The sequence below is a fragment of the Sapajus apella genome, unplaced genomic scaffold, assembly GCF_009761245.1.
Source record: "Sapajus apella isolate SASKATOON/1434 unplaced genomic scaffold, GSC_monkey_1.0 scaffold1, whole genome shotgun sequence".
In the NCBI taxonomy this organism is placed as follows: Eukaryota; Metazoa; Chordata; class Mammalia; order Primates; family Cebidae; genus Sapajus; species Sapajus apella.
Window position 1 is genome coordinate 27,202,340 of NW_022436941.1, and position 13,999 is coordinate 27,216,338.

General features: G+C 33.6%; 1 protein-coding gene across 1 annotated transcript in view; it reads right to left on the reverse strand.

Annotated features, from left to right (window-relative positions):
- YTHDC2 (YTH domain containing 2) overlaps positions 1-13,999 on the reverse strand; it is a 78,706-nt gene that overhangs the window by 45,261 nt on the left and 19,446 nt on the right. Inside the window, exons 6-12 of the mRNA XM_032274375.1 lie at positions 13,795-13,897; positions 12,374-12,530; positions 8,848-8,955; positions 7,889-8,037; positions 6,831-6,966; positions 980-1,106; positions 618-683 (exon numbers count right to left, since the gene is read on the reverse strand). Of these exons, the coding sequence (XP_032130266.1) occupies positions 618-683; positions 980-1,106; positions 6,831-6,966; positions 7,889-8,037; positions 8,848-8,955; positions 12,374-12,530; positions 13,795-13,897 (846 nt within the window). The remainder of the gene's footprint in view (positions 1-617; positions 684-979; positions 1,107-6,830; positions 6,967-7,888; positions 8,038-8,847; positions 8,956-12,373; positions 12,531-13,794; positions 13,898-13,999) is intronic.

Sequence of the window (13,999 nt, forward strand, 5' to 3'; positions counted from 1 at the left end):
GGCGGGAGGTAATATCATCTGATGTCAGGGAAGGAGGAGATCAGGAGTTCTAAATATTCATCACAGAGAATTTTAACTAATTCTATTTTTTTAACCCTTTCTTTTACTGCTTCATTCAAAGGTCACTGAATGAGCCTCTAAGGAGTTCCAAGGCAAAAATGAGTGTTTCTCATTGGCACTGTGAGTTTTCTCAGTTCTGCTAAGTCAATCAATTAGCTAACTATCATCCCAAAATTAACATCTTCTATCAGTTGCCCTGTCCTCTTCCATTCTCTTTGACTTTGGTTTACACCTTTTGAATTCCTTAGAATGCTTCATTGTCATTTTAGTGAGGTTTTGAGAAATGCAAAAGGTATGAGAAAATGCAGAGATAAATACTTATGTTGTATATACCATGTTTAACTGGAAATCCCTCTTCTGATTTCTTAAAATTTAAAATAAGATAAATATTATACCATGGTAGATCAGACAGAAAATTTCCTTAGAATTACAAAATAAAAAAAAAATCTCTGGATAATAGACTACAAAGGGTCTACATTTGTATAGTCCATAATTCACATGATGCAGCTCTTTTTGAAGAGCAGGTAGAATTAATTTAAAATAGTATAAAATTTTACCTGTAAGATTCTAGAAGATCCACAATTTCAGTCTGCCCAAAGTGTTTAGCCCAATCCAATGCCATCCTGCCAAAATTCAGAGGATGTAAAAAAAATAATGTTATCAAAATTATAAAACTAGTTTCATGACCAGTCAGGGAAATATCAAGACCCTGTCTTTTCAAAAAAAAAAAAATTGTAATAAAAAATAAGATAAATTACTGTCAAAAAACAAGTCATTCAAAATTATTAACCCATTAAAATAGAAATTCACCAGCAATTATTACACAATAATTTTTAATATAAAGACAAACATAAGAAATCAAAAAAGACATGTGTAGCTATACAAAGATACATGAAGAATTAATGTAGTTTAAAATTACCAGCCATTTGATGCTTTACTATGGACATTGGCTCCCATACTAATTAACTGCTCTACTTGACTTGCAAAACCACGTCCTGCAGCAACCATCAGAGCTGTTGCACTGGTTTCACTATGTCTGTAATCAACTAAAAAAAGGAAAAGACAAATAAAACTTAAATTTCCAAACTACTTAAAACCATTTTCATTCTCTAAAAAATCTGAAATAGCAGAATTGTCAGGATAATTAGCCTGAGACTTGCTCCTTATTTTAACTACATAATGACAGCACTGTATAATAACCCTTAACTTAGATCTATGGCAATCTGTTATGATAGGTCTAGTGTAAATAGAATAAAGGCTGTCATGGAAGGTAGGAGAAGGAAAGATCACTGTTAAATTCTTTTAAGCTCATCTATGTTATTTCAACAGAAAATGAAAGCTACTAACTTGCATAACCTTAAATAGTCTTCCTAAATCTAGATATTACCTTGCTCACCAAATGACAAGATATAATTAAATGATTAAAAAGTTAATTTTCATCAATAACTAGTAATAAATACTTAAAAGCTTCAAATGCAAAGTTTGAGACAATGTTTTTGTTGTTATTTTACTTTGTTTTTAATCCCCCATTCCAGGCTATTTTATAAGATGCTGAATGGTATTAACACTGACAGAAAGTTTATTTCCCATAAAACGCTTACATCAGAAAAATAAAGTTCTATTCAAGTTTCTTTCTAGAATATATTTCTCAAATAATTCAATATAATTGCTTAGCACTAATTTGCTTAAATTACAAAATTGGTGACTTCAGAAAGAATTCATTAAAAAACCCTCTATAGTAAAATTCAAGATAATTACAAAAGGAAAATTTTAATCTTTCATATACAGTACATATACTCAATTATGTTCTATTTCATAAACACTCTGAAACATGGTATCCATTATCAATATAAATCAGTGTTCTTTTAAAGTGGGGCAGAGATTTACAAGAAAACTGTCTCAGGCTTTTTTTTAAAGACTATTTTTTTAGAGCAAGTTTTATGTTCACAGCAAAACTGAGAGGCAAATACAAATATATCCCATATGCTCCTTGCCCCTACACATGCTTAGTCACCCACACCAGGGTGGAACATCTGTTACAACTTCATTTGATGAAACTACACCGACACATCAACCAAAGTCCATAGTTTACATTAGGATTCACTCTTGGTTTTGCACATTCTATGGATTTGGACAAATATATCATGGCATGTATTTTTATTTTGCTTTGGGTTTTTTTTTGTTTTTGGGGGGTGGGTTTGTTGTTGTTTCTGCTTTGTTTTTTTAAAACCACAGATAGCCATATCTTACTCCCAGATTCAGATTCAATAAGTCTGGGATGGTCAAGCATTTTAAAAGATTAATTTATTTTGATCTGTACTCGTACGAAAATTACTACTTCAACTGAATATTCAATTCATGGCCTTGGAGAACAGTATCAAACTGTGTGTATTTTGAGCAGAAGGGTATGAATAAATGAGAAACATTTAAAACATCTTTAACACTCCTCCCTTCAAGAGGTGGAACATAATTCACTTCTCCCTGAATATAAACTGGACTAAGTAACTCATTCTAATGAACAGAATAAAGTGCAAGAGGTGGTGTGCAGCTCAGGAGATTAGGTCACAAAAAGTAACTACAACCTCCTGCCTTTTGAAGCACTCTCAGAGAAGCCAGCTGCCACATTGCAGGGATAATAAGGCAGCCCTATTGAGATGGGCAGTTGACAACAACTCATGGCTATTCTGCCTACAGCCAGCAACAAACTGAGGCCTTTTGCCAAAAGCCATGTGAGTGAGGCTTCCTGAAAGCAAGTCCTCCAGCCCGAACAAACCTTCAGATGAATGCAGCCCCTACCAACAGTTTAACCACAACCTCATGAGTGACTTGGAGCCAGACCACTCAGCTAAACCACTCCCAAATTCTTGATTCTCAGAAACTATGTGAGATTATAAATGTTTCAGGTTTCTAGGTGTTAGAATCATTTGTGATGCAGCAATAGATGACTGGTACAGTAAGTATGACAGAGAATGTCAACCCTTAACTAATTACTAGCTGCTTCTACATGATTGGGGGAAAAATGATGGTACTAAAAAGAAATCTATGAAGCCCAGAGTTTCCTAAATCATATGACATATTTTCAGTTCTGGTGCAAATAAAGGGTTGAGATTTTAGAAGTGAAATAAAAACATGAGAAGTGAATAATTGAGCTACTATAACATATTTTTTCTTCATATGGCTTAAAGACATTAGAATACAGACTCCGGGAAATGTATAAAATGTATGTAAGAGCAGAGGAGAGACCTGAGTCTCCAGGATGACCATTATGAAATTAATAGTCTAGTATTCACTAAAGAAATACCAAGAAGAAAGCTAAGAATACTTAAATACTTAAATGCATCATAAATATTTTAAAGCCACTTTTTTCATAATTTAAATTCCTTAACTTTCAAGTAAGATTGCTAAAATCTTCAGAGTTAATATTTTTAAAATAACGGAAAAGAAAGAATGCCAGAAAACTGGAGATGAACGAATATCTACAATTTCAAATACAAAAAGTTACTTTTAAAAATAGAGATCAATTATTTTTCAAAAAGTCAATAATGAAAGCCAGGCACAGTGGCCCATGTCTGTAATACCAGCACTTTGGGAGGCAAAGGTGGGTAGGTTGTTTGAGCCCAGAAGTTTGAAACCAGCCTGGGCAACAAGAGAAACAGGTTTTGCAGAAGAGATTAAGTATTCAGTTCAGGGCATATTAGAAATCTAAATCTAAATCTAAATCTAAATCTAAATCTAAATCTAAATCTGAATCTGAATCTGAATCTAAATCTAAATCTAAATCTAAATCTAAATCTAAATCTAAATCCAAATCCAAAGCTCTAGAGGCTAAGGTGGGAGAATCACCTGAGCCCAGAAGTCAAGGCTGCAGTGAGCCACATTTGCGCCACTGCACTCCAACCTCAGTGACAGAGTGAGACCCTGTTTCAAAACAAAATGAAACAAAAAAGAATAACGAGCTTTAAAAAGTAAATCAATAATAGCCAACGTACATTTATAAAGAGAAAAAAATTATTTTTTAAGAAGTTAGATTAGAAGATATATAGGATTATGACTGCTTAACATCACACCCAAATATTGACCTAAAGTCCCTTATAGCATACCATATGCTTGGTAACTTACCCAGGCACCTCAAATTAATAAACAGAGAAAGCTTATTAATGTAACAGATAACAATTAAAATTTTTTTAAACTGTTAAGCAGAAACAATGGGCCAAATCTAAGATAAAATTTAAAATGAATAAATAGAATGTCTCAAGCTCAAAAAAATTCAAAACAAGTACATGATAAGCGGATTAATTTAGTAAGTTTTTTTAAAAAAACTATAAATTTCAAAGATAATATGAATCATTAGGACAATGGGATTGGCTGAATTAATGTAAGTAAAGATTAGGTTTTAGGCTAAGATGGTCACTAACAGATTAACACTCAGAACTGGATACTATGCTTTTTAAAAGGGATAAAATAGAACATATCCAGAGAAGGCAGACCACAGAAGGAGGGGACCAGATATCATGTTATATTAAAGACTAGTTGAAGTAATAGGTATAGTCACCCCAAAAAACAAAAAATTTAAAAAAACAAAAGAATAAACATTTTCGTATACCTAGAAGTCTGTGAGGCATAAATACGTATCTGTCAGGCATAAATACATATGAAGAAGAAGAAAAAGGCAGAAGCTAAGCAGTTAGATTTCACATCAACATAATAAAAAGTTAACTATTCAAACAATCCAAATTCAAAAGAAAGATAGTGAGCTTCCTGTCACCAAACACATGCCAACAGATTATCATGTGGTAAAGATGCTTAAAAGTAGTATTATTCAGCTGGGCACGGTGGCTTACGCCTGTAAATCCCAGGACTTTGGGAAGCTGAGGTGGTCGATCACAAGGTCAGGAGATGGAGACCATCCTGGTCAACATGGTGAAATCTCCTCTCTACTAAAAACACACAAAAAATTAGCTGGGTGCAGTGGCATGCACCTATAGTCCCAGCTACTCAGGAGCCTGAGGCAGGAGAATCACTTCAATGCAGGAGGCAGAGGTTGATTGCAGTGAGCCGAGATTGTGCCACTTCACTCTGGCCTCAAGACACAGCGAGACTCCTTCTCAAAAAAAAAAAAAAAAAAAAAAAGAAAGTAATGTCATTATTCAACAAAGATTTTTAAGCACTTAAACCATGAACCTCTGGTGATAGAGATAAGTACAACTGACAAAGTTTCTGCCTTGATATAATTTTCACTCTAGTAGATTAAATAGGTAATGAAACATAAAAAATACATAACGGGTAATGAAAATACAATAAAGAATAATAAAGCAGGGTAAGGAGATATAATAAAGATATAATAAAGCAGGGTAAAGGAGTGACAAAAGGGTACAATTTTAGTAACGTGATCAGAAAAGGCCTCTCTGAGAAGGCAATATACAAGCAGAGACCTAAATAAGTAGGCAATGGGCCATGTGATTACCTGTGGAGATAGTTTTCTAGACATAGGAAACAACAAAACAAAGTCCCAAAGATGGGAATGTGTTGACATAAATGAAGACTATCAAGGAGATAAGTGTGCCTAGGCACAGTGAACAAGAAGGAGAGTGACAGAAAATAAGGCAGCCAGAGGCCCAATCATGGAAAGGACTTTTGATTTTTATCCACAGTATAAAAATAGCCTGGGAGAACTGAGAACAAGCAAGTGGAATGATTCGATTTCCTTTATGAAAGGATCAATCTTATTTTTCTGTGGAGAACAGACAACAGTAACTTAAAAACAGAAATGGTTAATTGGCTACTGCAATAGTCCAGGAGAGAGGCTGGCTTAGACTAGGGGAGTGAAATGTGGTCATAGTCAGGATTTATTTTAGAACGCAAAGTAAGCAGGATTTGCTACTGATTTATATGTGCAGTGTGGGAGCAGTCAAAGGTGACTTTCTGTATCCTTTGCTGCCTTAGCAACTTGGTGAATGATAGTGACCGCTTACTGAAAAGGGAAACACAAGGAAAGTGCAGGGTTAGAGGAAGGTAGGTAGGGAGAGGATCAGAAGTTGTTTGAGGCATATCCAATTTGATTCACCTAACAGACATCCAACTGGAGATATCAAGTGATCAGGTGTATTTAAGTCAGGGGGGAGGTGAGGACTGGAGATATAAAATTAGGGGTCATTTAAAGTAGATATTTAAAGCAATGACTATTTGAGATCCACTTAAGGAGTAAGTATGAATAGAATTAAGGTCTTAAGGATTGAGACCTAGGAGATCTCACATTTATAGGTCAGAAAAAAAGAAAAAGATCTTGCCAAGGAAACCAAGAAATTAGAGCCACGGAAATAAGAAAATAAGCCAAGTATGAAATACCAGAAGTTAACGGAGTAAAATATTTCAAGTAGAGAGTGATCAATAATAATTACAATAATAATGCTGAGGGGTTTAGGTAAGAGAATAAATACTTGACATCTACATCATTTCCAAGGAAGGGAAAGACAAGAGTATATGTACAACGCATACACATAAAAGCATTTTGCACATAATTATCATGTAATCACAGACCTCTTCAAACTACAATGGAGAATTTAGCTTAAGAATCTCTGACTTAACACAATATTTATTCTACTATGCTATGCTAATAAGATCCTGATTTGTACATCTGAAATAAAATAAGTACTCCTAAAAAATAAAATTATTGGTTGTGTAATTATTGGTAGTACATATATTTTGGATTGAACTACACTTCCATCATAAATAACTGCAAGGGTAATTTTTAAAAATTAAAATAAACTTACCACTAACATTTTCAGTTAAAATAAGATGAAAGACCTGAGCAAAGGCATCGATATCTTTATGTAGCCATATGTCAGAAAGACAAGCATCCATCTCCTTTATTAACCATGGTTCAAGGCAATTCACATCTTTTTCAGTCTATAAAAAACAGCAAAAATCATAAATTATCATAACGTACCTAACAATGTAACATTTGCTTGCAAAGAACATTAAGATGACCACCATGGCCACAAGGACTACTAATCCTATGATATTATAACAAAAGCTTTGAGATAAAAAAATTTATCATTTCATCAGAAACATTATCACTCACAACATGGTATCTTAACCTTATACCCAATTTTTATCTGAGAATGAGTTTGTAAACAAAAGACTATGATCCAGTCACAATGTTAACTGTGCTTCCAATAGGATGTTGTTAAAATGTACCTACACCTCAGTAGTTCTCTCTCCCAACTGCACATCAAGGGAAGTATTACCTGGAGCTTTTTAACACTGATGCCAGGTCCCACCCCAGAGCAAGTGCATCAGAATCTCTTGTTGGTGGGGTGCCAGACTCCACAGGGCTTTAAAAGCTCCTCAGGTAAGAGAATGTACAGCCAGTCTTAAGAACCACAAATACACATGGTCAAAGTGCTGTTCCCAAATATTTCCAAACTATATGTTTATATAGTATAAATATAGATATATTTATAAACATATAATACAATAATACAGTATATATATTTAGTATGCATCTCTATAAATATGTTAAATAACAATTTTTAATATCAATTTTTAAATATTCTTTAAAAGTATTTTTTAAAGCTCATGTAAAGTTCACTTGGATACATTGCAACTTTAAACACTGACAGAAAACCGAAAGCATATCTGTATTATATACTATCTCATGGTCAAAAAAAGCATAACAAACCAGAAAGGTACTCTGAAAAATTGGTTGTAGTCTAACATAAATCAAGAGAATTACCATTCAATTATGCAGTAAAAAATTATAATCTCATAAATGTTCTTTAATCTACACAATTTTCACACAATCAGTGGGAAACCAGGAAAGTCATACCAACTGACTGAAGACAGCATCCCCACCATCATCCAATAAGTCATACTCGTCAGTCACATTTGGAACAGTTCTCTGCCTCTGAGATTCAGGCTTGAAAGTATTTTCTTGAGCTGAGTACCATTCTGTAAGTGTGGTTTGTTGTTTCTCTTCTAAATTAATTATGAAAGAAAGAACATGTAGACAAATCATTTCCTTTTTGAAATGTATTCCTTTGTTTAAATAAATTAAGAGAATCTGGTATCACTTAAAAGTTGGCCTTATTCTGTAGCTACTTTTTAAAAATATATTAAGAATATTCAATAAAAAATGTGTCATGGCTTTGTGTCCCCACTCAAATCTCAACTGAATTATAATCCCCAGGTATTGAGGAAGAGACCTGGTGGGAGGTGACTGGATCATGGGGGCGGCTTCCCCCATGCTGTTCTCATGATAGTGGGTTCTCATGAGATCTGATGGTTTTATAAGTATCTAGCATTTCCCCTGCTTGCACTTCTCTCTCTTGCTGCCATGTGAAGGTCCTTGCTTCACCTGTGCCTTCCACCATGACTAAGTTTCCTGAGGTCTCCCTAGCCATGCAGACTGTGAGTCAATTAAATCTCTTTCCTTTATAAATTATCCAGTCTCACGTAGTATCTTTACAGCAGTATAAAAACAGGCTAATACATTCATCTATTCATCTATTGTTCCAAGTCCTACTAACAAGTTTAATTCTAAGTAAGTACAGAATTCAGAGTATTTTATCTATGTTGTAACTATTGTTTAAATCAATGGACCAATATTTATACAGCACTTTGTAGAAAACCATTTGTTGAACTTCTACCACCATGCTAGTTGAGATATAATAATATATAATTTTCATCTTCAAAAGTTTCAGCTGGACATGGTGGCTCATGCCTATAATTCCACTTTCGTATTCCAAAGTCATTATCAACAGTAATTTCTTTTATTACAAAATTTACCTTGCTGTTTTTCCTTTTTGTATTTTAACATTTCTTTGTTTGTATATCCAGTTGTTCTTAAAATATCTTCCAGAAACATTTCTTTTACCTCAAATGGTCTTCCCTGTACTAAATAATAATTAAAAAAAAAAGCTTAAATACTCAACTTGCATCTTAGCAAAAATTCACATAAAAACATGAGAATCCCAAGTTACTCAATCTGAGTACAATATTCAAAAGTAATTTCAGAGTTCAAGTGACTTTTATAATATTGCCCTTTAACTATAACTTTGACTTATAAACAACTATTAGACAACTGTTCATTTGCTTGGGTTTTTTTCCCCCAGTGTTTACTATTTACTTATGTGTCTGGCATCAATATCATTTGCATTATAAGCAGAAATGGTAATTTCTATCTCCTTCTCCCTGGGGGCAAGCTAGCAGAAGAGACAGAAATTAATCCAAAAATCCAGAATATAAATGTAAATATAGAGTTGTGAAGAGTCCTGTGAGACGAAAGTACAAGACACAATGACAGTATATAACGGGGAATTTGACTGCATCAAGAAAAGTATCCTTACTGAGAAAATAAGAAACAAGATAAGAAACAAGAGGATAAACAAAATAACAAAGCCATATGAAAAGAAAATAAGGGTATAATAAGGATTTAAAAACAGCATGTACAAAGTCCTTGTGCTGGAAAGGAGTATAAAGTTTCAAGGAACTAAAAGGCCAACGTATTTGAAAAATGGTGGGAGTGGGGAGTGGAGAGAGATATTGTTCAAGATGAGGTAAGAGGAAAAGATAAGTCTTGTATCTTTATCCTGAGATAAAGGTCATTCAAAGATGTAAGATCAAGAAAGTGCTCAACATCATCAGAATTCTGCTTTACAAAAGACCACTCTGGCTGCAATGTGAAGAATGGATTTAAAAGACAGCAGAATGGCTACACCAAACTGAGTAGGAGCTACTGCAATAGTGCAGGTTAACCTGAATGAGATTAGTTCTAACAGTGAAAACCGAAAAGAAGCAGACAAATTCTAAAGCTAGTCAGGAGGTAAAAATCCATAAAAATCAGCATATTGGATATGGAAAAAAAATAAGAAAGTGTCAAATATAGTCCTTGGATGTCTGGCTTGCAAATCTGAATGGATGATAATGTCATTCTCTGAGGTATCAAAGAAAGCTGAAAAGAACAGGTTTGCTGGTGGGAAACAGTTTTAGGTATGTAAAATGAGAATTGAGCTTTTAATTAGCATATGTACAGATCTGAGGTCCCTAATCACCTAAGATTATGATGATGATGATGATGATGATGATGAAGATTATTATTATTATTATTATTATTATTATTAAGAACTTACAGGTTTGTGATTCAGGTGATTAAGCCAATAGTAGTATGATTAACTAAGACAGGTAACATAAGAAGAGAAACAGGTTTTGCAGAAGAGATGAAGCATTCAGTTTGGGGCACATTACAAATATCCAAATCCAAAGCTCTGGGGAACAAGTGAAATACAGGTTCAGAAGTCATCAGTATAAAAGAAAAAACAGAAGCCCAGGGAATGAATGAGAGCTTCCAGGGAAACTATGAATCTCTAATACCTAGTAGAATATAGCACAGGGCAGGAAACAAGAGAGTAGGCATGGTGGGAAAGGAAAGAAGGAAGACAGGGTGAATAGAAAAAATGGATCAAGGGAGCAATTCTAGAGACCACCACTATTTAAATACCATGTAAAAGGAGAGAAGCCCGCAGGGGAGATTGAAAAAGTACAGAATATAATACAGAATAAGAATCAGGAAGCAATGTTATCAAACAAATTACAGAATCTGAGCATTTCACAAAAAAAGAAAGCCAACCAGTAATATTTTTGCCTAAAATTTGAATATTAGGTTGAAAATTAGGTTAATCTTAAAAAACACTGGCAAAAATTCAAAGATTTAAGCTCAGGAAAGTGCTCAACATCATCAGAATTCTGCTTCAGAAAAGACTACTCTGGCTGCAATGTGGAGAATAGATTTAAAAGACAGAAGAATGGCTACACCAAATCAAGTAGAAACTACTACAATAGTTCAGGTTAACCTGAATGAGATTACTAACAGCGAAAACTGAAAAGAAGCAGACAAATTCTAGCGCTAGTCAGGAGGTAAAATCCACAGAACTCAGTATTATATTGGATATGGAAAAAAAATTTATAAGTGTCAAATACAATCCTTGGATGTCTGGCCCCATACACCAGAAATGTAAATCATTTTAGCCTACTAAAAAGTAAAATGGCAAAAGCTGTTAAAATTAAAAATAGATATACTCTTACTTAGCAAATTTACTTTCAGGAATCTATCCCTAGGAATTCAGTACATCAGGATATGCGTAAAAGGATGCTCATTATAACATTGTTGGCAGGGGTTGGGGGGATCTAGAACCAACTTGAAAGCCGAAAAATAAAGAAATGGTTAAATAAATCACAGTACATCCATATTATGAAATACTTTATTAAGCAGCTGCTTAAAATAAAGAACTAGATCCAGAGTTACTAAACTGGAAAACTGTTCATGATAAAGCAAATGGCAAATAATGTATTAGCCATGTGCTCATTTTTATAAAACCAATTTTTGGAAATGTTATAAATATGTACATATTTGCATACATTTGTATAAGCATAGACAAGGTAAGCACAAATATATACAACACTGTTCACATCTATAAATCAGAAGAGTAGGACATGGAACAAAGATGGGGCAATTGTTAACTTTTTCTCTATATATTTTTATATTATTTCATTGAAGTAAACAAAACTTAACGAATTTTTTAAAGAGGAATTTATCATTTTTTTAAAGACCAGTGGCAAAATCAGTTTGTTTTCTTGTGTTTTTTTTTTGAGGCAGAGTTTCACTCTTGTCACCTTGGCTGTAGTGCAGTGGCGTGATCTCAGTTCACTGCAACCTCTGCCTCCCAGGTTCAAGCTCCTGCCTCAGCCTCCTGAGTAGCCAGGATTACAGGTGCCTGCCACCATGCCCAGCTAATTTTTGTATTTTTAATAGAGACAGGGTTTCACCACATTAGCCAGGCTGGTCTTGAACTCCTGACCTCAGGGGATCCACTCGCCTCGGCCTCCCAAAGTGCTGGGATTACAGGCGTGAGCCACTGTGCCCAGTCCAAAATCAGTTTTTAATAAAGGACAAGGGCAAAAGTTGTTTTAGAACATTTTCAGAAGTGAATGTGAAGTAAAACATGGGAGTATATACTACTCTTTAAAGATATCTACCAATAAAGGGAAATAGCTATAGGACAATTTAAGGGAGAATACAAAGTGAAAATAAAGCACATTCCTTTTAAGGTAAGAGAATTAGGCTCACTACACAATACCAAAGAGTTGTTGACAGAAAAGAAGTTGAAAATAGAAAGAAGTTACTATTAAGTCTATCTCAGGGGAAACAATAATAGATGGCCTCTACTTCAGAACATTCCCCAATTTGTTAGAATAAATAATGTCCAAAAGTGTTCTTTCATAAAAATTATAGAAGAAATCTGACAATTTAACTTACTATATATCACTGGACAACTTCCAAAATATCTTATAAAAAGATTTACATCCAAGGCAGCACTAGAAAGAATTAGTTTCAAAGTTGGGTGCTTTTGCAACAAATCTCTTAACTTTGTAAGTAAAAAATCACTAAATCGATCCCTTTCATGCACTTCATCCTGTAGTAAACAGAAATAAAACCATGGAACAGTTAAAACATTATGGATGACTAAGTCTTTAAAACAATGGCACTGCTGGGTTTTACACTACTTCAAACTAAATGTGGACAAGCCCAATCAATATTCCTGAAAATTTTGTATTACAGGCATTTCAGAAATGATTAGACATTAACAATAATATGAATAATATGTAAATAACAAAGTTGTCCCTTGGTGTCTGTGAGTGAATGGTTCCAGGACCTTCCCCCGTGCCAAAATTCATGGATGCTCAAGTCCCTGATTAAAAAAAAAAAAAAAAAAAAAATGGCATGGTATTTGCACAAAGTCTATGCAAATCCTTCCATATACTTTAAATAATCTCTAGACTACTTATAATACCTAATACAATGTAATGCTAGGTAAATAGTTACACTATATTCTTTAGGGAATAATGACAAGAAAAGTCTGAACATGTTCAGTATACACACAGTATTTTTTTGAATGTTTTCAACCTGCAGTTGTTTGAATCCATAGACTTGGAACCTACAGATACAGAGGGCTATCTATACCGTCCTTCTTTCTCATAGAATATAAAACTACAAAAAATTATAAGTCCAATTTAATGTGCTTTTAATACATATAAAACTTATTTAAATATGTTTCCATTAGCATCAGGGCTTATCAGGTACATCCTTTGGTTTGGGTAAGTTTCTAAAAGCTGCTATTCCAAGCTTATAAAACTTTAATTTTTTCTGACACAAACTAAATAGAAGTTTAGAATTCCTTAATAAAGGGGTAAACTCATCAACTTTGTTCATCAGAAGTTAGTTAATTTGGCAGCTTAACCATGGAGTTAAATGAATATGAAGTATACCTCTATCACTGGGAAATATATAATATTAATGAAGGGATCAAATGAACAAGTATGGAGATAAAAGAAAATTCACCTTTTTTGGAAAACTCTAAGTACATGCATCATTTTTATATATGAAAAGCACATTTTTTTAAAACTACCTACTTATTTAATTTTCCCCCAATAAAGCCTGATGGTTTTATTATTTATACAAAATATTTCTAATAATTATAGACAAAAAAATAACTTGATCATTATAGTCTGTTCAAAAGAATAAGTTGGTTCTCTTTTCTACACTATTCCAAAAATGTAATTACGTATTTAAATTTTTTGAGGCTATCCTGAAACAGCCTATGTATTTAAATTTTAAGCACTTTAAATTGTGAATTTAAATATGTGAGTTACATATGACAAATTCAGCAATATTCTTACCACAATAACATGTGTCACAGTTGACAACGTACTATCTCCTGCCATCAATGTACGAAGCAATACCCCATTAGTACAAAATGTCAGAAGTGTCTTTGGCGAAACCCTTTAAAAAAAAAAACAAAAAACAAAGTGCACAATTGCAAGTCTTTTATGTTACTAAAACATAAATCACATTAAATACTGGCCTCATACACATTTTAATAAA